The sequence below is a fragment of the Paramisgurnus dabryanus genome, chromosome 19 (assembly GCF_030506205.2).
Source record: "Paramisgurnus dabryanus chromosome 19, PD_genome_1.1, whole genome shotgun sequence".
NCBI classification, from domain to species: domain Eukaryota; kingdom Metazoa; phylum Chordata; class Actinopteri; order Cypriniformes; family Cobitidae; genus Paramisgurnus; species Paramisgurnus dabryanus.
Window position 1 is genome coordinate 6,240,597 of NC_133355.1, and position 26,294 is coordinate 6,266,890.

At 41.0% G+C, this 26,294-nt stretch overlaps 1 protein-coding gene across 1 annotated transcript; it reads right to left on the minus strand.

Annotated features, from left to right (window-relative positions):
- cica (capicua transcriptional repressor a) lies at nucleotides 1-26,010 on the minus strand. The gene is made up of 20 exons (XM_065286458.1): nucleotides 25,846-26,010; nucleotides 19,862-23,613; nucleotides 18,524-18,655; nucleotides 18,262-18,415; nucleotides 16,634-16,730; nucleotides 16,275-16,457; nucleotides 15,484-15,616; nucleotides 15,085-15,372; nucleotides 10,968-11,065; nucleotides 9,781-10,624; nucleotides 8,574-8,713; nucleotides 8,303-8,463; nucleotides 7,540-7,727; nucleotides 6,594-6,998; nucleotides 6,341-6,501; nucleotides 6,134-6,258; nucleotides 5,791-5,942; nucleotides 2,897-3,028; nucleotides 2,597-2,710; nucleotides 1-2,494 (listed from the first exon to the last, which is right to left on the minus strand). Exons 2-20 carry the CDS (start codon nucleotides 23,442-23,444, stop codon nucleotides 2,232-2,234), a joined length of 7,353 nt encoding a protein of 2,450 aa, XP_065142530.1. The 5' UTR covers nucleotides 23,445-23,613; nucleotides 25,846-26,010; the 3' UTR covers nucleotides 1-2,231.
- Nucleotides 26,011-26,294: the final 284 nt, after the last annotated feature.

The window sequence follows — 26,294 nt, forward strand, 5'->3', positions numbered from 1 at the left end:
AATTGTGTTAGGTCTTTAATTTTTTCAATAATCTCTTGTTTAGAAATATTGCACATGGTCAACATGCCTGTCGATGAGTTTACACTCACCCATCTCATTCTTTCAACTCCTTTCTCCAAAGTAAAGACAGTTTATTGGATACACAATCATAAGTTGTACACGCATACATGTGCAGGTATGTTTGTGTGTGTGCAAGCATTCGTCTGTCGCTGGGAAAGGATAAAACAAGTGCTTAAAAATAAGTATCGAGTTAAATGGTTACATATACCTTTTAATTGAACAACAATTGAACATCTCTCCAGTAGCCACCAGATAACAGGCATATGCTAACAGTCTTTTGAAGAAGTGCTGCTGCGTTGCTTTTCGGGGAAAATATGAATAGCTTTTGCTAGGGGACAGGTTTCGTCAAGGTGCATGTAATCACTCGCACACACACAGACATCTGTATATCATGGACATATAGAAATATATAGGTATATTCATACATTTATAATGTCACACATTCAAGTGAAGACAGAGTAGCATTTTTATACTCAACACTCCTTCTCTTTCAGCAAAACTAGACGCAAAAAGTGCTAGGTTAAATTTTTCTTTTTTTTTAGTTTGTTCAGTTTGGATTTCTCTCTCGATACTCACTTCTAAAAGTTAATATATTTTTCCTCTCTCGTTTCAATATATATATCATTTTATAACAGCTTGTACAGTGAAAATCTATGGCACTAATAGGTGACTTATCTACTTCAAAAAATTGCCCACCCACACGTCCTATTGCACCAATGAAAGAAGAAGAGGCAGAGCGAGAAAGAGGAGATCCTGAGAAATGCCGCCCCAGCGCTGGTCTCGGGTCAGCCGTCCCTTGTGTAATCCTGAATCCAAACTCTGACTCCAGACCAGCGCTTAAAGTGACGCTTTCCATAAACACTTCAGTTAAAAGTTTTAAGGACGTGAAAAAATAAAGGGGACTCCTTAAGGGATACAGAAGGGAGAATCGAACAAAATGGAACCAAGTTATTGGTTAGTTTTTAAATATCTAAAAACAAATACTTTCCTGATTTAAACCATGGTCTAGGACCACATATTGTGCAAACACCTGATTGCAATATAAAAAAGAAAGAAAGAAAAGAAGAAACAAACAGAGAGAGCCTTGTGCCCACCCTATCCCCCCTTCCCCAGCCATCACGGTTATATACAGTGTACGAGGAAACCCTAAATTGGCGGCCAGAGAAGAGGAGCTTCAGCTAAGAGGCTAAAACAGAGTCTTTTTTTTTACGTAATCGCTCCAACACTTAGATAGCTGGATTAGTCCATGCTGAAAATATTACTAGAGTAAGAGGAGAGGCGCAAGCTAATACAAAAAAAATAGATCAGTCAAATCCACCATTACGACACAACAACAAAACGACAAAGCTTAAGAACTACATGTTGATTCAAAGAGGGGTAGTGTCTCTATTCATTTCGTTTGTTTCTTCTGAGGGTGCTGCGTTGTCGTTATGCGATTTTTGCCATCGCCGTAGCCTCTGTTTCTGCTCCGCTGGTCTAGGTGACTCACGAGTTTGTCGCTTCTGGGAAAACCTGTTTCAAATTTACAGCCCACGCTGAAGAACAGTAACAGCCAATGCATGTACCCCGCTACGGGGGTGTAATATTCGGATGAAGACCCTGCTCCTCCCCGGCTATTGCTTTCCGTCTCAGTCTCTCGCGAATAAAAGTGCAAACGCATTTGTCCCCCCCTCCCCGTTTTGGATCGAGAGTTACCATTACCTCAAACAGTCTAACTTCTCTTAAAACATTCAGTACACTCAATAAAAATCTGTGCTAGCCCCGTGTGGCGAGTTCGCCGAGGCGGGGCTTACTGAGCATGTGCCGACAGGCTGCCTGTCGTGCAGCATTGAAGGGCTCTAAAATTCAGACAGAAAGTGAAGCCACGCCCCCATGTGCAGAGGCGGACCAATGACTGCCTAACGTGAGTGGCATATGCGAAACGAGTGCGTTTCTTGTGCAAGTTGTGAAAGTGACGCTTCTATGTAATTGCATAAAGTGTGTGGCCGTAAGCATATGTGTAACTGTGCATATAAGAACAAAACATCAACGAACGGCAACAAAACCGGTCCTAATAGAAATGAAGCAAAATCCACATCCACAAGAGCCGTATATCGTCGGCGAAAATGGTTTTATGGGTTTCTACGTTCCATCCCTACATTCGTCTTTCCGGTTATCCTTTCCGTCGTTCTTCATTTCGCGTCCTGCGGATCGCCCGCGTCTTTCTTTGGCTCCTCCGAATTCCTCCCTCTTTCTTCTGGCTCAGAATTCTCCCTGGGTGCTGGATTGGATGATCCTGGAGTAGAGGCGGGGTCTGAGACTCCTGGCCCCAAGACGTCTGAACTGCCGGCCGTCTGCATAATCTTCTGCCTCACCTCGCGGATCTTCAGCTGCAGGCACAGCTTGTTGGGAAAAGTGTCGGAGTAGCGAGATTGAAAGGCAGCTGTGGCTTGCGCTTAAAAAAAAAAAACGAGCGCAGGTTAACTTTATATGTAGTACATAATATATAGTTTTAACCCTGCATATAAATCTTGCATAGTAAGAAATCCGATGTTACCTGAGGGAAAGAAGCCGTGTTCCTGAAACAGCTGCATTACAAGAACCCGCCGCTGGTCCAGCATGCGACGCAAAGACGAGGGTGGCACCTCCAAAATATGCTCAGTCTCTCCAACTGACAAACAGAGAAATATAAAAAGAATAAGGACATGTAAGAAATCGCGTTGACATAATAAATGTTTTTTCGGATGACGTTTCCGATGATTGATGAGTTAAAGTCGTAAAGACACACCTGTTCTGTCTGTAAACACTTGACTGATCCTTAACAAGGTAATGGAGTTCAAAATAAAAATAGGCTCACCGGCCCTGTCAAAGGTGAAGATTTCTCCTTCACACTTGGCAGCGCTTTTAGGTGTGTTGGGCTCCGAGCTGCAGCTGGAAAGACGGCGACTCTTCCTCCTCGGTGAACTTGGGTCATCAGCAGAATCTAGATCTAGAAAACAAGAAACAGTTTTGTTTATATGAAAAGTTCAGATGCAAAACCCCTTTGTTTAGGTTCAGTAATTTCTCTTTAAAGCCAATAAAAAAGTTACTAGTCAGTAACTGAAATGCCTTATATTTATAAATGTCACGTTTGTCATTTTATTGTTATTTTACAAATTCTTTAGCTGCAAATCCCATGCAAGTTTTTGTGGCAAATAAGTTTGTTTTTAGTTAGTTAATGCGAGTGGTGTGACATCATGATTGACAGCTGTGATATGCGCATTCTGCGAGGGCGGGGCCTTGATTTCGCAGCCTTACTTCCTGCTCACTACTGTGCAGGACTGGTCCCAAAATCGCTACTGCGCAGACTCAAGACCCAAGATGTCAGCGCCGTATCAGGACACTGGCGGCTTTACTTTTCACCAATGGAAGAGAGCGAACTGGCATCGTTATCTTTTTTTATAGTCTATGTGTGACTGCCATATACAGGTTGTATACATGTCAAATTCTGACAACAAACCAGTATTTCGTAAGTGTGAGGCTGAGATTGAGCTTTTTTGAAGATAAGGTATTTGATTAACATATAATATGTGCTGAGAGCATTCAGTCAATATCATTATTTTTGTGAGGTGACATTTTGCGGCTATTGCATATATAGCGGCCATTGCATATTTTTCGAAAAAAGTAAAACTACGGCATTGATGTTGGTTGCAATTAGGGATGCAACGATTATAGATTTTGATGTTACGGTTATAGTCTGATAAATAATCACGGTTATTACGGTTATTATGGACTCATTCATTTAACAACATTAATGTAAAAAATCACATGAATACATTTTTGAACAATTGCTAAATTCTTTTGTATTTTCAGTTTGTGTATTTTTTCTACAATTCTTGGACACATGATAATAATAATAACCTAGCTGGCTTTGACATAAACAGTATAGGTGCCTTTTGAAACCTGTAGGCTATTCATTTTAATGATCTTTTGAATAAATGTTATTTTATATTTGGACTGAATAAATGTATATTATTTTGATTTGTTTGAAGTATTAGTAAAAATGATAAGAGCCTCTCAAAACGAATAACAACACAGGGTCATCCTGGACTGGGTACTGCGAGTCATTTTGACAGGTGTAGCTTAATATTAAACAAAAATCAAATATAAATATTAGGACTGGCAGCTTTAACATGTTAACTCATGCTATTAATTCATTAATCATTAACGCGTTAAAATAATTCAATGTAATTAAATGCAGTCAGACCACCAGGAGCCCCGCCCGGGTTTGATCCGCGAGGAGGAGGTTTTTAATGCTGCACAGACCGATTGGAGTGTGGCTCTTTCACGCACCCGTGCAGGCACGCACGCACACAGACACACACACAAGATGCACGAACAACCAAGAGACGTTTCAAGCGCACATATTCTTTTGAACGCGGAGCTTTGTCATACAGTGCGCTAACGAGCATGTTGCACGCCGCGCATCTTGGTGGTTTGTGGATATTGTTTGTGTGTGCGTGCGTGAAACAAAAACACGCGATGTAGCGGAGGCTTTACGGTTACTTAACCGTGACATTTTAAAGCGCGGTTAATAGTGAAACCGGTTAATGGCTGCATCCCTAGTTGCAATGGTGTAATTAATGTAAATAGAATGAAAAGGTCTATGGTATTTTAAGGAAGAAGTGATCCTGGCTGGTGAGTGCTCTTCCGAGGGGCGCGAATTCAAAATATGTGTTCGGAGTGTCATGTTTGTTGCTCGTGTTTTCCAAATATGTGTTTGTTGCGTCATCTGAACCATGTGCATCATGTGTCTTGTCAAAATAAGTGCCTGCACTGCAAAAAATGACTTTCTTACTTAGTATTTTTGTCTTGTTTTCAGTAGAAATATCTAAAAATTCTTAAATTAAGATGCTTTTTCTTGATGAGCAAAATGACCTAAGTAAATAAGTTTTTTAAGTGAAATTGTCCTCAAAACAAGCTAAATTATCTGCCAATGGGGTGAGAAAAAAAATTGTGAAATAAGATTTCTTTTTCCTTTAATATTTAATTCAAGTAAAATTTTCTCACCCCATTGGCAGATATTTTTGTTTGTTTTAAGCACAAATTCACTTCATTTGTATATTTTTTGTCTAAAAACTAGTATTATTTTCTTAGGTCATTTTGCTCATCAAGAAAATACATCTTGATTTAAGAATTTTTAGATATTTCTACTGAAAACAAGACAAAAATACTAAGTTAGAAAGTCATTTTTTGCAGTGTGTTGCACATCGAAACCGGTTATGATAAATGTTCACAAAATATACTAAACTAAATAGTATAGACGGGCTAAATACATGTTTTGACGAGCTTCGCATCGGCTGCCACTGTCCTGGTTCAACGTTTTAATCAAAGAAGCCCCAAATTACCCTTAACTCAAACCCTAACAATTTTTACCCTTCAAATTAGTGTGAAATATATTTTGAGAAGAATAAAAAAGTCCCTAACCCAATCCTAAATCTAAAAATCTGTCAATTCCTCCAGAAAACAGAATGAGGCGCAATTGAGAGTTTATATTTATTCAAGTATATTTATTTAAGCACGAGGATTTTTAAATCATGTAGTATTTTAATTTTAATAAAAATCTTGGGACCCCCCTTATATATATTTTTGTGCTTTATAGGGGGTCCCTTTATGCTTATAGGAGATCCGGGACCACCTCAGCGCCCCTCCTCAATTCGAACACTGCTTAAGGCTACCTATTCATCACACCGAAAAAATTCAGGCTCTCACCTGTGGAGTTTCTCCTCTTCTTGCGGTAACTGCCCAGTATGGCTCTAGGTGAAGTTGCTAGACTCTGTAGATTGGGAGAGGGCAGTATATCTTCTGGCTTGAACTCCGGCAACTCCGCAAGACGCTCTTCAAAGGAGGAGCCAAATAACACCCTGTGAACGAATAAAAACTAAAACTAAGTAATTTTTTACCACCGGTTGTGGCTGAGATCAATTATTTATGCTGAAAAGTTAGCAAATCATGTACACTGTCTACATATTTAACCAAACTAGTAGTCATTCACATTTGTTGGCATGCTTGCATAAAGTCTATCATCATTGGTTTCAATTAAACTAATACTCACTTGTCAGCGGCATCAGTGGTGCTTTTAAGTGGAGGTGGGCGAAATTTGGTCTTTTTAGTGGAAGGGGTGTCAGTCTGCACAGGAGGCGGTGGAGGGTCCAGAGCACAGGCGTCCCTCCGTCCTGCCTGAAAAAGAAAATGAGTACAGATCGAGATAAGAACTGTGTAAATTTAGCTAAATGGATAGTGGACCGAAGCATAATCTCACGTCTTTGCTGTTGGTCTCCGCTTGAGTCTCTGTCTCTTCTTCCAATGCGCTCATCCTCTCAGCTCTCTCCGTTTGAGACGAGACCCCTTCAGTATTTCTCTCGTACTCTCTCTCTGTTTTGCTCCATTTGTTTCCATCATCCTTCCCTTCACACTGTTGACCTGTGAAAACATTTTACATATGATATCAGATTTACATATAATTTTCATAAAAATAAAAAACTATAACCCCACACAAGCCAATACTGCATTACCTGTATATGTGTGTGAGGTACCAGTGGGTTGCACCGCTTCCTCCACACCACTAGATGGTATCTGATGCCCATCCTTTGACATTATTTGTTCTCTCTCTGTCTCTGTATCTTTTCTAGACTCTGGTCCTCTCTCACCCTCCATCTGCATGTTTTCCTGAGACTGTATCTGCGCGTCTGCCTGCTGCGCAGTCGCGTTTGAGGTTTTGATTTGAGGTGATGAAGATGTCACTGGTGTCGATGCAGAACTTGCTGAGCTGTGAGGCACGGCTGTTACTGACACAACCCCTCCGGTGTGGCTACCAGTTGGGTAAATGGCAGTTACGAGCTGACGGGTGGCTGTTGAGGATTGTGCAGGTTGTGACGGACCGCTTGGGGTCGGACATGGAGCCAGGAAGGGTGGCTGACCTGTGGTAGAAACGAATTTTAAAGGTGCCATGTCATGAGATTTTTTTAAGATGTAAAATAAATCTTTGGTGTCCTCAGAGTACACATGTAAAGTTTTAGCTCAAAATACCACACAGATAATTTATAATAGCATGTTAAAACTGCCGCTTTGTAGGTGCGAGCAAAAAGTGCCGTTTTGGGTGTGTCCTTTAAAATGCAAATGAGCTGATGAAATGCAAACACTGATCCCCATGATGGTGGTTTGTTGAAATTGAAACTCAATTGTCCTGTCAATTATTTTGTCTATCTTTCTCCCTGCACTAAATGGCAGTGCCGTGGTTGGATATTGCAGATTAAGGGGTTGTATTATTATAATAATAAGATCCTTTTATGACACCACCAAAAAACATACTTAACTTTGGTAAGGGAGTTGTCAACATTTTTTGTTTATGTACTTGCTCGATAACTTATTTTAGCTTATTTTTAACCAAAAATGTATGTTGTAAAATGACATGTATGTTATGTGATGACATAATACTATTGGTCTATAGGAGTGTCATACTTGCAACAATAGGTTGCACCAAAGTCTGGCCAGCTGGGGCAATTGCAGTAAAGCCAAGTGTCGCCATTGGAGATTGCAAAAATGATGGACCCGCAGGTGATGGAGCCTGTTGGGCGGAGGAGACTGCGGGTGTAGATCCCAATGGTAGAGGTGTGGCTACTCCAGGAGTTGACTGTACATATGTGATCCTGAGGGAACAAAACACAGAAAGAAGGTAGAAGGTTAAGGGGATCGCACACCAGCCGCGCAGCTCAGCGCCGCGCAGGGCCGCGTCGCGTCGCGCCTAGCAGAACTCGGAGGTATTGTAAACCGGAAGTGCACATTAAATAGCGCGAGCTTCGTCAGATAGCGTCTACTTCAAAATGCAAAATATACGTTAGCAGCCAATGTTAATCCTTAATGATTTGGGGCAAATATGATGTTATTTAATGTTAAGCTATGTGAGTGGCGCTGTGTGGCACGACAGGGATTTGAACAACTTCCTGAGTCACAGCTGGGTGGCGCGGACAGGCGCAACCTGGCGGCGCCGGTGTGCGTACACTCATAGAAAACAATGTGTTCAGTTGATTTTGAACGGCGCGGCGTGGCGCTGAGCGGCGCGGCCGGTGTGCGATCCCCTTTAGGGTCATCTTGATTTGGCCAAGCTAATTACATTTCTTGTTGCTTGCAGTGTTGTTTCACAACCAGAGCCAATCCTGTTCTTTTCTCTATCTGTAAACTATGACTGGCTAATAGGATGATGTTTCAAGACCCAGTACTTCACCTTGTAGGTGGTGGCGTCAAAAGTACTGTCTGCGGAGGGGTGGGGCCAGAAGCCATGACAGCTGCAGTTGCCATAGAGACTGGGAAGGAGCTACCAGTATGCACTGATCCTCCAGGATGCACATTTGCTTGGACCACAGGCATTGGTGCAATTTGAATGATCTGTAAAGCAGAAATATATATTTTGAAATGAATTGCATCATCCGATGCATTTCGTAAAAATACAAATAATACTTATTTGTGAAGCGTGTTAGTAACACAAGCCAATCTACCTTGCTTCCTGGTTGAGCCCCATTTTGAACAGGAAGGGGTGGGCCCACCAGGGAAATAGGCTGCGGAGGTGTGGATCCGGTTCCGACAGTTGCCATGGGAACCAGCATCTTGCTCTGCAAGACTGGAGACTGTGCTTGAACTGCAAACAAGAATGAAAATACTGATTTAGTATAGGCCAATGTTACGTGGTCCCAGATCTCGGAGTTACCTAAATATCCCTGAATGATTCTATTAAAAGTTGTATGAAATGGAGCTCTTTTGGTCTTAAAGGGACATTCCACTTTTTTTGAAAAAAAGGCTCATTTTCCAGCTCCCCTAGAGTTAAACATTTGATTCTTACCGTTTTGGAATCCATTCAGCGGATCTCCGGGTCGGGAGCTAGCACTTTTAACATAGCTTAGCACAATCCATTGAATCTGATTAGACCATTAGCATCACGCTAAAAAATAACCAAAGAGTTTCGATATTTTTTCTATTTAAAACTTGACCCTTCTGTAGTTACATCGTGTACTAAGACCGACAGAAAATTAAAAGTTGTGATTTTCTAGGCAGATATGTCTAGGAACTATACTCTCATTCTGGCGTAATAATCAAGGACTTTGCTGATGTAACATGGCTGCAGCAGTCATAGTGATATTACACAGTGCCCGAAAATAGTCCCCTGCTATTGAAAGTAACCAAGGGGACTATTTTCGGGCAGTGCGTAATATCACTACGCCTGCTGCAGCCATGTTACAGCAGCAAAGTCCTTGATTATTACGCCAGTTTGAGAGTATAGTTCCTAGTCATATCGGCCTAGAAAATCACAACTTTTAATTTTCCGTCGGTCTTAGTACACAATGTCACTACAGAAGAGTCAATTTTTAAATAAAATAAAAAATATCGAAACTCTATGGTAATTTTTTAGCGCGATGCTAATGGTCTAATCAGATTGAATGGACTGTGCTAAGCTATGCTAAAAGTTTTAGCGCCAGACCCGGAGATCAGCTGAATGGATTCCAAAACAGTAAAAATCAAATGTTTAACTCTAGGGGAGCTGGAAAATTTGCATATTTTCAAAAAAAGTGGAATGGCCCTTTAATTTCTACTCCCTATTAGCATCTTTTACAGAGCATCTGAAGGAAATTTGGTTCACACACCCTCAGTTTGGCGTGAATAAATCTAATGCTATGCCCAGTTTTTTCACCTGAGATAAATGCCCCTTACCTCCACCTACTGGGCTGACTCCTCCCACTGCTGGGACAGACGCATATCTAATTCCATGGCCTGCCCCTGAGTGTACCCCATTGGCTAGTGTCACGTGAGTGGGCGGAGCATTGGTCAAAGCAAGGACACCTGATGGCTGCTGAGAGGAAGGACTGTTAGGATTGGTTGTTGCGGGCAGCGTTGGAAGGATGTACTGCACCTGCGTCACGGGTTTTCCACCACTAGACGTTGTGATAGAGGCAGCGGGAAGGAATTGAGGATGAATTATGGGAAGGGGTACGGCACTGTTGCCGGCTGTTCCATTGCATGGAGTAGGATGGGACGGGGTAATAAGCTGAACTGTGGGCTGGTTAGAAAAGGGGCCTCCCAGGACTAGCCCGGTAACTAAACTTCCTTGGCTGTTAGGTTTGGGAGAAGAAGAGGATATGTACCCAGCCCCTGCCGCTCCACCAGCACCAATCAATAGCTTGGACTTTCCGTCAAATGGCAGGACACTTCCGTCGGCTGGTTTGCTGGCGATGGGGATAGGGGTGCTCGTGATGGGCCGAACAACATTGGTCACTATGGTAGGGGCCATCCTGACAGGGCCTTGTGCATGGTACATCTCTGCACCGCGAGGCAATGTAGCACTCATGCTAGCCACTGGGGTTGAATTAGGGTGAGGAGGAACCTGTCCCCCTCCACCTCCTCCCATGAGTCCACCTTCTCTTCCTTTCCCTTCCCTGGGCCCTCCATTCTCTTGCTCTGCTCCCTCCATTCCCCTCCTTTTCTTCTTCTCCATGTTTTCCAGACCATCTTTTCCAGGAGAAAACGCCAACGAGGAATGGACAGGATGGAAGGGGCGCTAAAAAAATAAAATAAAAAGCGAACTTAATTTTAAAGAAGCGATGTTAAAATAACACAGGTTTGTAAATAATGATGCAAGGGCAAATATCTTTTCTGTTGCTATGGTAATGAGGCTCGTCGAATGCAAAGCATATTTTTCGACAAGGAATCTATGGCCTTTTACAGATGAAATCTCAACAGAAATGTATCTGTTCTGGTCTACATATGTGGGAGGATGATAACACAGACAGCCTCTCAATGAAAATGCCAAAAGAATATGCTTAAAATAGCTTTAGTTAAAGTATAGTATGTAACACTGTAGGCAACTGCTGTCACATGCGTATCTATGTGTAAAGCTTTACCTTGCAGTCGGCTTCATCTGCATGGTCGTTGTCATCGTCGCTGTCTGTCACTCTCTCTTTACACTTCAAGTCTATAGAGCCCTCAGCAAATGCGTCGTCTGTGAAAAAATCACAGCGATGCATGAAACCGAGAGATCACAGCTAATATACATCACTATGATGAAGGTGAGAAAGCTGAGCAGTGAAGTGATTTTCACTTTAAAAAAAAAAAAAATTCTTTTGATGTGAACATGCTTGTTGGAAATACTATTCACCATTTATATGAAGATTTATACATCCGCTGAAAAAATTGAGAGACCACTCCAGTCTTGATTTTAATCATCATTTCTAGATGTATTGTGACCATTTCAGTCCAGTGTTTCTATTGAATTTCAACAAAAAGCAAACCTCAAAAGTGACCCAACAGCAAATGTAAATGACTGAGAGCATGACAAGACCCATGAAAGATGTGACAAAAAATCTGGATCCTAGTCTTAAAATACATGTAAAAACATTTGTATTTTGTTGTCGAGAAATTAATTTTAACTGTTTTCCGATCTTCAATACTGCAGAGAAAACAACTGCATCTTTTTTGTTATTTTGACCATATTTTCCCCATTTTAATTTTCAGTAAATAAATGCAAATAAAAACATAATTTTTATTAATAATTTGGCAGAAATGTTGTCGGTGGTTAACAGAATAAAACAAAAATGATCATTTTACTTTAACACATACCTATAAATAGTAAATCTAGAAAAACTGAAAGGGACTGAAACTTTAAAATTGTCTTTTTATTTTTTCAGGGGCGGGACATGAGATTGTCGAAGTTGTGACAATTACTAATAACAGTCTTAAAAGCTTTAAGTATAAATGTTTTAAACATTTATTTGTTATTAATAAAAAAAATTACATCTAGATGTTACTGCTAATAAAAAAGCTAGGCTTTTGCTTAAATGATAAATATTTAAAATGTTAAATTATAAAATGTTAAAGGATTATTCCTTTTTTTATCCAGATAATTTACTCACCACCATGCCATCCAAAATGTTGATGTCTTTCTTTGTTCAATCGAGAAGAAATTATGTTTTTTGAGGAAAATTTTTCTCATTTTAATGGACTTTAATGGACCCCAACACTTAACAGATTTAATGCAGTTTAAAGTTGCAGTTTCAAAGGACTCTTAACAATCCCAAACGAGGCATAAGGGTATTATCTAGCGAAACGATTGTCATTTTTGGCAAGTAAAATAAATAAAAAATATGCACTTTTAAACCACAACTTCTCTTCTTCCTCCGGCTCCAGCCCGGCCTAACGTAATTGCATAATGACGTGTTACGTATATGAAATGCACATTTGCGGACCATTTGAAACAATAAACTGACCAAAAAAAACATTCATTAGTGTCATTCCACATACAACAACGTCCGAACGGTCCTCTTTACACTTGTAAACATTGGGGCATAGTTTCGCATTCGTCATCCGTGACCTCTTGACGTGATGACGTATTACGCGAGGCTGCGCTGGCTTATCAAAGGACCCGAGATAGACGAGAAGTTGTGGTTTAAAAGTGCATATTTTTTATTTTTCTTGCCAAAAATAAGACCCTTATGCCTCTTTTGGGATCGTTTAGAGTCCTTTGAAAGTTTAATTTTAAACTGCATTAAAACTGTTAACTGTTGGGGTCCATTAAAGTCCATTAAAATGAGAAAAATCCTGGAATGTTTTCCTCAAAAAACATAATTTCTTCTGGACTGAACAAAGAAAGACATCAACATTTTGGATGACATGGTGGTGAGTAAATTATCTGGATTTTTTTAAGAAAATGGACTAATCTTTTAAATGAAAAATATTTTATATGAATCTACTTTTGAACCCTCAAAGTAAACACCGTGTGAGTGTTCAGTAGAGAGGGATTTCTTAGGAAAATCTTAGTCAAGAATGAGAGAATGAGAATGGTATGCGAAAGATTTATCTCGGAAACAAATCGCAGAAATATAATCATTTTCTGATGGATTTCACATTCCACACGTAGCAGCATCATCTATTACAGTTTAGACCATTTAATGGGGTTTTAATATTGAGTAAAAACAGGTGGAAGTAGGTGTTCGCTTGTTCTCTGGCCAAAAAAGCCTGTAGGGCTGCACGATATTGAAGGGAAAATGCAATATGCGATAATTGTTAAATGGTATGATATACACTATGTACAGTGGCTGAGAAGTGCAAAACAAACAAATCTACAAACCGGAAAAGGTATGCATTTGCGTAAATTAAATAGTTACTGCTGAATGGACGACACTTCTGTCAATCAAGTAGCACAATGTGTACATGTAAATAAGCTATTGCCCGTACTGTGGGTTCAAATGTGGCCGTCGTTCTGCAGTTTTGGTGTAAAAATATTCAAGTTTTAAAAGAGAGGCGACAGAAAACTATTTACCTTGTGTCAATAGACATTGCCGGCAAAGGTCATGTTAACCAGACATTTTCTGTCTTTTGACTATTTTTGCAGTGACAGAAAAATCTGAAAGCCATACATCATTTTGACATTACACTGAGGGTGATTTATTGTAACTCACAAATGTAAAGCCCACCCATGTCCAGCTGGTGGCAAATGCGCATCATTTATTCATCTGCTTGTCGTGCTGTTTAACATGTAAAGTGAGACAGACAAGAAGTCTGTTTGCAGTCATTATTATAGGCTAGATAGCAATAGTTTAGCTATTATACTGTATTTACAATTTCAAAAAATACAAGTATAAAGCATTAGTGAAGCAAGTAGTGTGTTTGCTTGACTTTGAGCATTTTGATTGACAGAGGTGTCCCCCAATCAGCAGTACAGTATTTTTGTCTTGTTTTCAGTAGAAATATCAAAAAATTCTTAAATAAAGAAGATTTGTCTTGATAAACAAAATTACCTAAGAAAATAAGACTAGTTTATAGACAAAAAATATACAGTTTAAGTAAATTTTAACTTAAAACAAGCAAAATATATGCCAATGGGGTGAGAAAAAAATCTAAAAATAAGTTTCCTTTTTTCTTAAACACTTAATTCAAGCTAAATTTTCTCACCCCATTAGCAGATATTTTTGCTTGTTTTAAGCACAAATTCACTTAAATTGTATAGTTTTTGTCTAAAAACTAAACTTATTTTCTTAGGTCATTTTGCTCATAAAGAAAATCCATCTTGATTTAAGAATTTTTAGATGTTTCTACTGAAAACAAGACAAAAAGACTAAGTAAGAAAGGCATTTTTTGCAGTGTAAGAACACAGTTTGTAGATATGTCGTTGTGTTTTCTAATTTGTTATTTTGTTTTCTGACTTTTATTTTGTCACTGGATTTGTTGTTGTGTTTTTTGACTTTAAATTTGCATTTGTGTTTTCGATTTGTTGTATTGATTTTTGTTTTGTTTAGCACTTCTCGGCCAAAGTAGATATGCAATACAGTTATGCTATAATAATAATAAAATATATTTAAAAGCTGACAATTATATAACAACATACATGTTTCACATTCTTTCTGGGAAAAGACTATCTATACATCTTGAAGATCATTTGGTAATTAAAAACCTTTGACATATGTGTATTGCGATATTATGTTTCTGTTTTCACGGCATAACTTGCTGCCCTAAAAGACCCCCTTTACATTTTTATGTTATTCAGGTCATATTAGGTCCATTCTTCAATGTAGTGTGTGTTGATGTTTTATCAGTAAGGAAAATATTAAAGGCGGGGTGCATGATCTCTGTCTGGACCTTCTTTTGACAGACCCGCCCCACACATACACAACCCAGGCAATGATGTTGGTTAGTAGACATGGCCCTTACTGCTGAATGGTTGCAAGTGTGTTTTGGTACTAGGCCTGACTCCTTTTCCAAAATGTTTTTTTTTTCAAAAATCATGCACCCCGCCTTTAACATGCATCTTCTCAACAACTCAACAATTTACTGCACAACGCAAAGCGAGGTGACACGCCACAGTTTGACACATACTTGTTTAAATGCCTAACCCTAAAAATGTTCAATAAACATGCTTTCCATATTTGGCAGCACAAACAAAAACAAAGTATTAAAGCCGGAGGTTTTGGCTGTAAGAGTCTTTATGATTATATTGATAAATATTTCATATGTAATTTCACTCACCTATGGCATCATCATCCCCCTCTTCCTCACAGATCACCATACGCTCTTCATCACTGGTCACATCTTCACTCACCCGTCTCCGAAACAGATGGTCAGCAGGGCGACGGGGTGGAAACAGACCGTCGTTTTCTAGCTCTCTCTCGTCCACCCTACTCTCCAGATTATGTACAGCGCTCTGGGAAAATGCACGAGGTCGCTGATGCTGCCCTCCGTGACCGTCAGATCGGGGTGAATTCCAGCTGGGCCCTGCTCCTTTGATTTCTGGCCCCTGAGATGCAGGATGGCCCTCTGGGGAGAGCAATGGGTTAATTTTCCATCAATCTCTTTCACACTACCATGCCCTCATAGTTTCACAAGACCAACAAACACCCACGCACAAAAACAAACACCCACACCGACCTGTGCTTTCAGACATGCTGCGCTCGCGAGCTTCTTTGGCCCCTGGAGTTCCCCGGCCCTCAGACAGAGACTTCCTCCTATCTTTGTTACACCATTTCCAATCAGGGTGAGCCCGGAAGTGTGCCTCCTTCACCTATAAAAATGACAAAGATGAGAAACCTCAATTACCAACCAAGCGGAACCCAATTTAAACATCGTGATGATTTGCATTTAGAGTCAACATCTGTAATGTGTCCTCTTTTTATCAGGTAAAAAAATATGGGACGTGACTTGTTTTACTTAATGACTGAATTGTGAAATATGGCCTCTATATGACATGAGATGTTGAAAGATGAAAAACAACAGGGGTTAGGTTTTAGATTACAGAAGAAAACGTATGCTTTCTTTAGAATAATGTGCACAGATTATATGTTCATAATAACAAAGTGCATTTATAGATTTAATAGGTTGATTAAGCATCATCAGATTCAGTTAAAAACCACTGCAAAACAGATAGTCGAGCACTAATTTAAAAACTACACTGTCAAAAAATTTCCCAAGCTATCACTGGGGCAGTACCCATTATAAAGGTCCTAATATGTACCATTTAGGTAAAGAAATTTATCTTTTTGTTACCAATAAGCATCTTTGCGATACTAATCTGACGTCTTTAGGTGCAAAGGTGTCCTTTTTGAAAGGGTACTGCCCCGGGGACAGCTAGGGACAGAAAATTGTGGAGGTACATTTGCATTACTGCTTTTTAATCTAATGTAATATATAACAATATTTTACTCGAATGAGACTGAGTGTACCTGGAAGGCAAGGTCATGATACTTCTGCTTCTCTTTGGGTCCCAGCGCGTACCACCACTCGCCCAGTATTTTACTGACCGTGCGGTTGTCCTGGTTTGGGTGTCGCTGGTGCACGAGCGCACGATGCCGCTTACTAAAGATCATAAAGGCATTCATCGGGCGTCTGATGTGGTCCTTTTCCCTCTTTATGTAGGTGCGAGTGATAATAGAGAAAAAACAGGAATCAGCCATTACTGGTTTGTTTCAAATAGACATGAAAGAGAATCAATGCTTTCATGCATGTTTAGAAGCAGACGAATGCTGTCTGATGATGAGGTATGGATTGAAAACATATAAAAAAATTGAAATGTAAAATTTACCTTCTTGTCACCGTCTTTGGGCAGTGCACTGAGAGACTGTGAGCGTCGCTTCGCACCGGTGGATGGAGAAGAATCTTGGGCTCCACCTTGAAAAAAACTAAAAACAATAGAAAAAGAGTTATTGTGAAGGAAAAAATGTTTGTAGCCAAAACAATTGAATAAAATAAGTACCCAAAATGTCATGAAATAATATAAATTAAATATAAATTTATTAAATGGGTCATCTTCAAATTAAAAAGTATTTTTTATTAAAATTATTATTTAACTATTTAACAAATTATTTAATTGAATTAATATTAATTTAATATTAATATATTAAAAATATATATTTTTTAAATACTTTACATTTGTTTCATTTACATGACATTCTGTAAATTTTCATCAAATCTTTAAATGTATAAAATGTGTTAACTATGTTGTAAATCAAAAGAACTTCCTGTTTTTAAGTAATTCATGAATAAAGTTTTCATATAAATATATTGTAACTAGGAATGCATAACAATTAATCGCGATTAATCCATAGCAGAATAAATGTTTTGGTTTACATCACATATGTGTGTGAACTGTGTATAATAATTATGTTTATATAAATATGCACACATTTATGTATAACTTTAAGAATATTTAAGTATTTATATTTATATATAATAGAAATTATACATAAATATACAAATGTAAACATTACTTAAATATATTTATGCATGTGTGTGCATTTATTTATACAAATTTATTATAAGGGATGCACCGAATCCAGGATTCGGCTGAATACTGGGCTTTTTGACGGGGTTCGGGTTCGGCCGAATCTTAGATTTTTTTTCCACCGAACCCTAGGCTTGCGCTACACTGGTCGACGTCATGCAGCCGTGAATTACACACATCGGGTGCTGACATAGAGATAATTTTTGGTGAGCCTTAGGGGCGGTTCACATTTCGTGGAAGCACCTGGAAAAAACTAGCACATCACACCGCATCGCTTTCATTATGAATAGGCTTATGGTAATTGTCAAAATAGTTTTTCCCACTTGTCATCCTGGCATAATGTTGCCTATCCTTTTTTTACCGTTAAAATCAAATAAAATGAAAAATACACTGCTGTGGACGTTGTTTACTTCATTATTGTGTTTTACTGTGTTAATGGAATAAGGATGCGAGTAGGATTCGGTATTCGGTTTTGGATTCTCAAAAAGTGGATTCGGTATTCGGCCGAACCCAAAAAAATCTGGATTTGGTGCACCCCTATTTATTATACACAGTTCACACACACATATGATGTAAACAAAAACTTTTATTCAGTTTTAGATAAATTGCAATTAATCATTATGCATCCCTTGTAACACTTTACAATAAGGTTGTATTAGTTAAAATGAGTAAATACATACTAACATGATCAAAAACAATTAACAGTATAGTTGTTCAGCATTAATTATTAATTCTTGTTAATGTCAACACAGATATTTATGTTAGTTCATGGTGTATTAATTAATGTTAACATTTAAATGCCAAAATTAACATATTATTTATGCATTAACTATTTGTTAACAAAGACAAACTTATTATAAAGTGTTATTAATCATCATTGGCCACCACCATTGAAATGGCAGTCAAGAGATGTAAATGTATATATTTACAGATCATCAGCATCACTCTCTGTCTCACTGTCGCCTCCATCTCTCTCCACGGGTGGATCATCAGCAGAAGGAGGAGGGCAGGTCGGTGAACCTCTCTCTGGTGTTGGTTGGTCAACACGTCCCTCAGACACAAGCGCAACTCCACAGCGTGGTTCTGCATTAAATTAAATGTGTTAACTGTAAACACCAATATTTCCATGTGCTCTGTGTTTTTTTTATCAATCAATAATGTCAAAATGTCAGTCACATTCATTACATTTACCTTTGCTCTGATTTACAAGTGTTTGGCCGTCTGTAGGTTGCATGGATATTTTTGATTGGCTTGTCTCCAGAAAAGGAACCAATGAATGCCATGGGAAAACCGGTACAGAGCGGGGTTCAACATTGGTCCAGACTATATGCAGAAACAAACAATCCTTTTATACATATGCGACTGTTTCAGAAACCCTACACCCTTCTCTATTCTCCTAAGAGGGAACTGTTAAAACAAACACCTTTCTCTGCCAGAACGTTCCTGTGAGAGTAAAAGCCATTCATTCTTAAGCATCAACCACGATAGATAAGTATGTAACATGGGCATCTGTCATTCCAGTCAACTGTGCATCTCGCGAGTATCACAGAGGACTAATCCCCGTTTTGCTGTGCATGTCTGGACAAGTTCCTGTATTTCATTTCAGACATGCTGCATGTGTCTAAAGAAACACTGACCATGAAAGCATTCTTAACTACATACACCCAGGCAGACACACACCTGCTACTGATCCGCATACCAATTCTGAGCCCCCTTATTTTTTGGAAAGTGTCAGGAGGGAAAACAGAAAGTGTCTTTGTGTCCTTCAGACAACAAGAGAGCGGATTCTAGGCTGTACAGATAAACTCAGAGTAAAACGTATTTTCTCAAAGGTAACACGTTGTCTTTCTGTTAGAGACAAGGTGTTAGCATGTTTAGCATAAAATTCTTTCTGTGAAAGGCGCATGTGAAAGTCATTTTCTAAAAAAAAATAGCAGAAAACTCGTAATCTACTCTGATCTTGATTAAATTCCAATGCTTTCTTGATTTTCTGCCATCAGTTCTCTTTCCGTTTCAACCATGCTACAAAGGCACAGAATGCACAAGCCTTGATTAGTGTACATGGTATAAACTCAGTGGATGATTATAGTCAACAATCTTTTAAAATAGGGCTGCACCATATATCGTTTCAGTATCAACACGTATATCTGTGCATCAGCAATAGAACACCTAGAGTAGTTTTTCCTCAAAAGTGACTATTTTGGTTGCCTTTGCCAGAAAAAAATATAGATTTAATAACATTTCACCTGTAAAAGACACATTGGTAGCTATTAAAACGGTTACAACGATCTGGTCATTTAACAATAGGTATGCAACACCATAACGCAACTATTTTCCTCAAGTTGCCATCCCAGAGATATATGAGAAATGCACATTAATGCAAATTTATTCCTCTCACAAGGAGCTATTTAAGTAATTTGGTGAAGCCATCCAATATTTCACATATTGCAGAAGAGCAAAATAGTCCCCCCCCCAATATTGTGAAGGCCTAATTTTTATATTTTCAATATTATCTTCCATGGTTCTTACCAGTGCCAGGTCGTCCCATAATGATGTCCTTGCGAGGAGCAGGATGAGGGGACTCAGCTGGTAGGATGAGGGGTAACAGGGCGGTTGGTGAAGGATGGCAAGCCACAGGCTGTGGTAAAGAACCACCACCTGCATCTGCATGGCCACCTGGCTTTCTTTCTTGCTCTTTTCCTCCTGAACCAGATATTGCAAGGACAGGGCCAGTATTAGAGGTAGACACATTTAAAGTGGTGGAGTTTGAATGGGTGGGATGTCCGGGAGCCACAGGTGTCAGTGACTGGGAGGAGGTCACCAAGACTAAGGTGGGCGCAGGATTCCGAAGAAGAACCGCTCCGTTGGTGGTGGCGCCATTAATAGGCACAGGGGCCTGGAGTCCCACAGCTAAGTGAGGATGATGGCTGTGCTCTCTTGAGCGCGAGTTTCCTCTACGACCCAGGGGACCATCGCTGAACTTTGCGAGTGGTACATCTGGATTACGAACAATAACGGGTGAATCGCGCAGAGGAACAATGCGTCGTGAGCTAGGATCCTGTGGCAGGGGTGAGGGTGGTGTGGGGGAAACCAACATGGGGGGAGGGGTAGAGGCAGCAGAGGATGACGGCCGACTTGTGGTGCTCCTCTGTCGAGAAAATGAAAGAGAAGAAGGGGTTGTAGGCTGGCTTTGGGGAGACATAACCCTGAATCCTGCTGCATTCAAACCAAGTGTAGGGTCATTCATCTGGGGATCAGATTTAACATAGTCTGATGCACTGGGTATTGGAGGTGGTGGGGCATCCAGTTTGCGTTTACTGGGGCTCATAGGGACGGTGAATGTCAAATTGGTCTGGAAGGTGGGCACAATGCCGGAGAGGTGGCGCTCTCGTTCAGTGTTGGGGGTGCCCGGGATCTTCGGGCCACTGAGGTGACGAGGGCGGCGAGGGGTCAGAGGTGAAGGTGCTGTGATAGGGCTGAAATTAGCTGGACGAAAGCCAAATAGTGGAGAGGGGGAAGGGGACGGTGCAGGGGAAAATGGTGACTGATTAGATACAGGTGAGAAGGAAGGTGTGCATGAGCGTGAGCTACCAAGTGACACCAGCATATTTGCAGCCTCACACTCATCAAAGTCAAAACGGGACAAATCTCGTGACAGTTCTTGTGGAATGAGAGAGGTCATAACCAGACGTGGCCGAGAGTCCCCTCCACGGCTGCTGGCTTCACTGCTGTCTCGTGAGTTGTCATCCCAGTCATACTCACTGCTGGTACGTCCACCTAAACGCATGTCAGGTGTCAGAGTGCCTGTGCTACTGGCACCACTTCTGTCTCGGCCTACTCCACCTCCAGCTTCCATCTCCTTGGTGCGCATAGAGAGATGGCGGGAACAGTAGCCACGCCTCTGCGACTCTTTTGAGCAGCCCTCACGGGAGCATAGTCTACGCCACTGCTTGCCATTGAACTTTTTGCGGATGCCTGTAGGGGTGCACACCACATCACCTTTCTTGTACCTCTGCTGAGCGGCCGTGAGAGGTGTGCGGGAACGTGATGAAGAGGAAGAGGAGCTAGATCCACCCCCTCCAGAAGCACTGTGTGAATTGGAGCCAGGAGTCTTGTCCAGGGAGGCTCTTGAAGAAATGGGAGGCAGGGGAGGCATTTGGGGTGTGGAGGAAATAACTGCTGCCCCTGTAGCTGAGTCCAGGCCCAAGACTACTGGGGGATGATTTGGATGAGGAGCAAGTTGCAGGTGGGGGGCAATTGGGGTGCTGAGGCCTCTCACCATAGAAAGGTGGGGGTGGGGGTGAGAACTGAGGTAGTTTGGTTTAGAAAGAATGGGTCTATGCTGAGAAGGAACCCCTAGAGCTTTGTTTCCAATGGCTGCAGTGAGGCCACCATCAATGTGCTGGCTAAGACGGCTGACCTCCATGTCCTCCTCTGGAGTGGATGGATGAAGAGGATGATGTTTGTGCCTCTCCATTTCTCTCTCTCTTTCTCTTTCGAAGTGCCTTTGCAAGTCTCTATCTCTCTCGTGATCCTTCTCTCTGCTATGTTCCCAGTCTCTATTTGGAGCTACACTGAGTACAGGGGTGATGGCAGTGCTAACAGTAGAGGATGAAGAAAGGGGTGATGTAAAAGGTACAGAAACAGGATGCAGCAAATTCTCTACTCCATATGATGGCCTGGTCAGCCGAACCACCTCCTGCTCAACTTCCATCTCCTCTCTTTCCTCCCATTCTCTTTCTCTCCCCCTCCTACCACCAATCCCTGGATCAGCTGGCTGGGGGGGCTCTAAATCCCAAGGAGGAACCAAAAGGCGTAGATTCTGTCGTGAGACCCAAACAGCCTGAGCATTGATCCCCCTACCATCTTCCTCTCCACCTCTCCTCTCCTTTCGCTCATCAGATAGATCCTCTCGTAGCTGAACACGGTACGGGAAAGACACAGCAGGATGCTGATCAACTTGAGTGATTATGCCTTCTCTGTACCATTGCTGCACTCCCTCACTCCCCTCATTGCCTCCCCCAAAGGGAATGCAAACTCGTGTGCCTATAGCCACTGGGGCTATTCCAGGAGGGGGTGCATCTAAAATTAGGTCGACAAAATCTGTAGCCACTCGAAAAGGGTACTTGCACATGGTCTTCTCTCCATTTAGCTGCACCTCCACAATCCCATGCTCCTCGCCGACTCTACGTACAACGCCAGCACGAAACACTCCTGACATATCTCGGCCCCGATCGGGAGGCCATCCATCCCCTAATCTAGAGCCCTGTCGTGCCAAAACTCTCTGATTCTTGAGACCCTTGGCAAGGACTCCATCTAAACAAGATGACAGGCTCTCCTGTGATGGTGCTGAAGTGCTATGTGTTTGTGGCTTTTGGGATTTATGGTGAGAATCAAGTCCTGAAGCTGTCCCTTCTAGGTCAGCCGAGTGCTCACTGGCTGTATCTGTGGAGGAACAACGCTGTGGGCTGGATGCGCTTATACCATCCCTCTCTCCTCCCTCAGATGCAGCTCTTACTGTAGGCACAGTTAAACTGTTGTGCGAGTACCCAGCGATGCTGTCTTCAGCCAGCTGGCTTTGGCTGTGTGTGTCTGTGTGTGTAGCATAGTCAGCTGGGCCCTGGCTAGCATCAGCACCGTTGTGAGAGCTGCTGTGGCTGCTCTGTGGGGGTGTGTTGGGAGTGCTGGCGTTACCATGGTTTCCAGCAAAGTGCTCAGAAGTGTACTTCTTCTTGGGCACACGGGCCTTAAAAGTGGCCGTCTTGCGACTAGAAGGATTGGGGCTACTGCTGGCACTGGCCGTGCTACTGTTGCTATCGCTCTGTGTTCCGGCTGACTTGGAGCTCCCAGGCCGTTCATCCGCCTTCCCACATACCCCTGCTATGTCACTTTGGATACCCTCCTTTTCTGGAGATCCGCTTCTCACTGGCCCTTCCTGTGATGAGTCAGAATTTGAGGAGATATGTCTCTTGGGAGAGGTAGGTGAAGTTTGGGGTTTTTCTTCTGTTTCTCTCTTATCTTCTTGTGGGCTACAATCTGCTGTCCTTCTCTTAACGCCTTTGGCACGAGTGGAGGGTGGTGACCGTCTCCCTTGTTTTTTGATGGGCTTCATTTTATCTAGCTTTAAGAGTCTTTAATCCTTTTGATTTCTTACGAGTCCCAGCCTTTCAGTTTCTTCCAGTCCGTTTCTCTCTTGCATCCCGCCCCTTCTTTTTTTTCTCCTTTTGCCTGTGTCCCAGCCTCTTCCTGCTCGCTCTGTCCTTTCCTTCTTAAATTAGACCCTGTAATGAAACACAGCGCATAAGAAGGGATCAGTATACAGATGGATCGTTATACAATACTACAATGCTCAATCTGAAAACAAAGCATATGCCAAAATAAATTCCAACACAGCAGCTATCGTTTTATAGCCTAATCAAGTATAAATTTATACAACACTGCTGTATGACATAGATGTTACAACTTACAACACTGAATACTTTGAAAAAGACTGAACACAAAGAAAAGAGCTTGCCCAGACAAGTCACACACACATTTTGGTTTCTTGGCTGGATCAGAAGAGGCGGGGGAATTCCTTGTTCAGTGGTATTTCTGTGACTCTAAAGGCTCTCTCACTTGCTCGCTCTTTCAAATGACCTTTTTGCATTTGTTACACAGGCAATCCACTCCTACAGTCCTCATTTCCTGTCACAGCACTACTACACCTCAACGTTCAATGCCATAACATTACAAACTACTACTTAAACATTCTTTCCTCCCACCAAAATAGACCCTTTTCATTTACCATCTAAACTGGTTTCGGTGTGGGCCATGTAACACCTAAACCCAAATATCCTGTTTATCATCACAGACGTTTGCATAAATAAATTTAGACACTTGGATGTCTCAACAACACATTTAGTATTCTACAAGACAATTACAAATAAATCTGAATAAAGTCGAATGTGAATTAAGGTTTGAATATCTGAAAATGTACATTAAGGATGTACGACTGTGTAATATGTTTAATATACTTAAAGATAATTACCGGAATATGAAACATTAGTTATTACTATTTTATAATTAAAGGCCTAAACATGCACAGCCTCTTTTTATAAACTATTAAGATGAAATGAGTCCGTACTGCAAAACTGTCCTATTCTTGTGAGCAGAAACCACACTAACCACACTGCCATTTGCACTGTAATACAACTCTGCCAGCAGAATGCAAATCTTTGATACTATGCAGTACATTACCTTCAACAAAACTTTAAAACACTTCACCAAGTAGGCCTACTACTGAAGAGAATCATAAGTTACAATTTATCTCTTCTGTAGAGTCATGAGAATCGTATTTAGGAAATTTGGGAATGGGAACTATTCCAATGCATATAAGATAAAGTGTAAATAAGTCAAGTTTAAACTACTGGACAATCACTCCACCCTTGTTGGTCTTTCAACTGCATACACAAACTTGCTGACCCTTATTAACTAATTGTAACAACTCATTGTTATTATCACGTACCAGTTGCATACTAAGGTTTCCACGCAACGAAGATACTCCAGATAAACTTATTCAACTCAGAAGCAGCTTCCCCAAAAAACTCACCCTTAAACAAAGTCCCTTGTTTGCTATAAACAATGGCACTGCTGTCGTCAACTTGCGAAAGTTTTTGCTGAGTAGTGCACCGCCGTATCTGTGTCAAGCGCTTTTATTGGTCGTAGTGCTCTACTCTACGCTTACAACCACCTACTACACAGTCGAGTGGCGCAGGCCTCCTCCATAACACAAGGCCGCAGAGCAAATTTCCCGTCTCCCTCAGGCTCCTAAATCGAGGGTGACGCTGTACATAACATTAATGGATATGTGTCAAACACATAATATTTACCGTAAACAACTAAAAGTCATAATAACTAAGGAAACATTTACATTAAAATACAATGTAAAAGATTTGCACGTATGCGCTTCACGGTGACAACATCAAAGCAGCCGCGGGCTTTAATCCGCGACGCAACATTTTAACCGATCGAAAATTGTTTCATTTTTATTATTTATTTTTTAGAGGATACAATGTTTCGTCAACAGGAAGAGAACAGGCCCGCAAAAAAGAAGGACCGACATTGGGAGAGGGAGTGTGCCACATTTAGGGAAATGTCCAAGTTAAAATATAAAAAAATCGCCTTGATTTGCTCTAAACAACTTTTGATCCGAGTAGTGACAGTCAAAAAACGGCAAACGAATAGATAGAAGTAATTCGTTTACACTGTGGCTGTAGTGTCAGTCAAATATTTTCTGTAAGAAAAGTTTTTAGGCTGACTGTGCACCTCCACCCCTCCCTTTTAATGAATGTTAAAATGCACACCACCATTTTATTCAATCCGGAAAAAATATTAATAACTAACAGTGAGATACTGTAGATAACAATGACAGCCGTTTCACAGGATCCGCGTCGTATAGAAACACAGCATTAAAAATATAGGCAGATCACTGCAGGCTTGCAGACGGTAGATTTGTAGCAAAGGTTTCAACTCACCTTACAAATATGTACAGTGTCGTCGAAATAACGTCGATGCGACAAACGAAACGGATGAAACCACGGAATACCCGAGACTGGTTTTGCAAAGACTGTTTTTCTTCCGCAAAGCCTCCCGAATGAGAAAAAGTCCGGCCGTTTAGGTTCCAGGCTACTCTACAGACGCAAAATGGTGAATGAAGCACTAAGCCTGACAACTAAGACCCTCAGCCAATCAGAGTTCACAAAAGGGTACAGTAACCAATTGGAAACGCGGCAACGTTGATGAGGGTGGAGCTATCTGTCAAAGTTCTACTGATTGACGCGTCGTTCCAACGAATCACGTTATGGGAAAACAAGAAACAGCTGGTCGATTCTGAAACCCATCATCCAATGAGAATTAAAGGGAGGGCTGATAGAAGGGAGTAGGTGGGCGAAATCGAGAATATTAACACTACACACTTATCTAC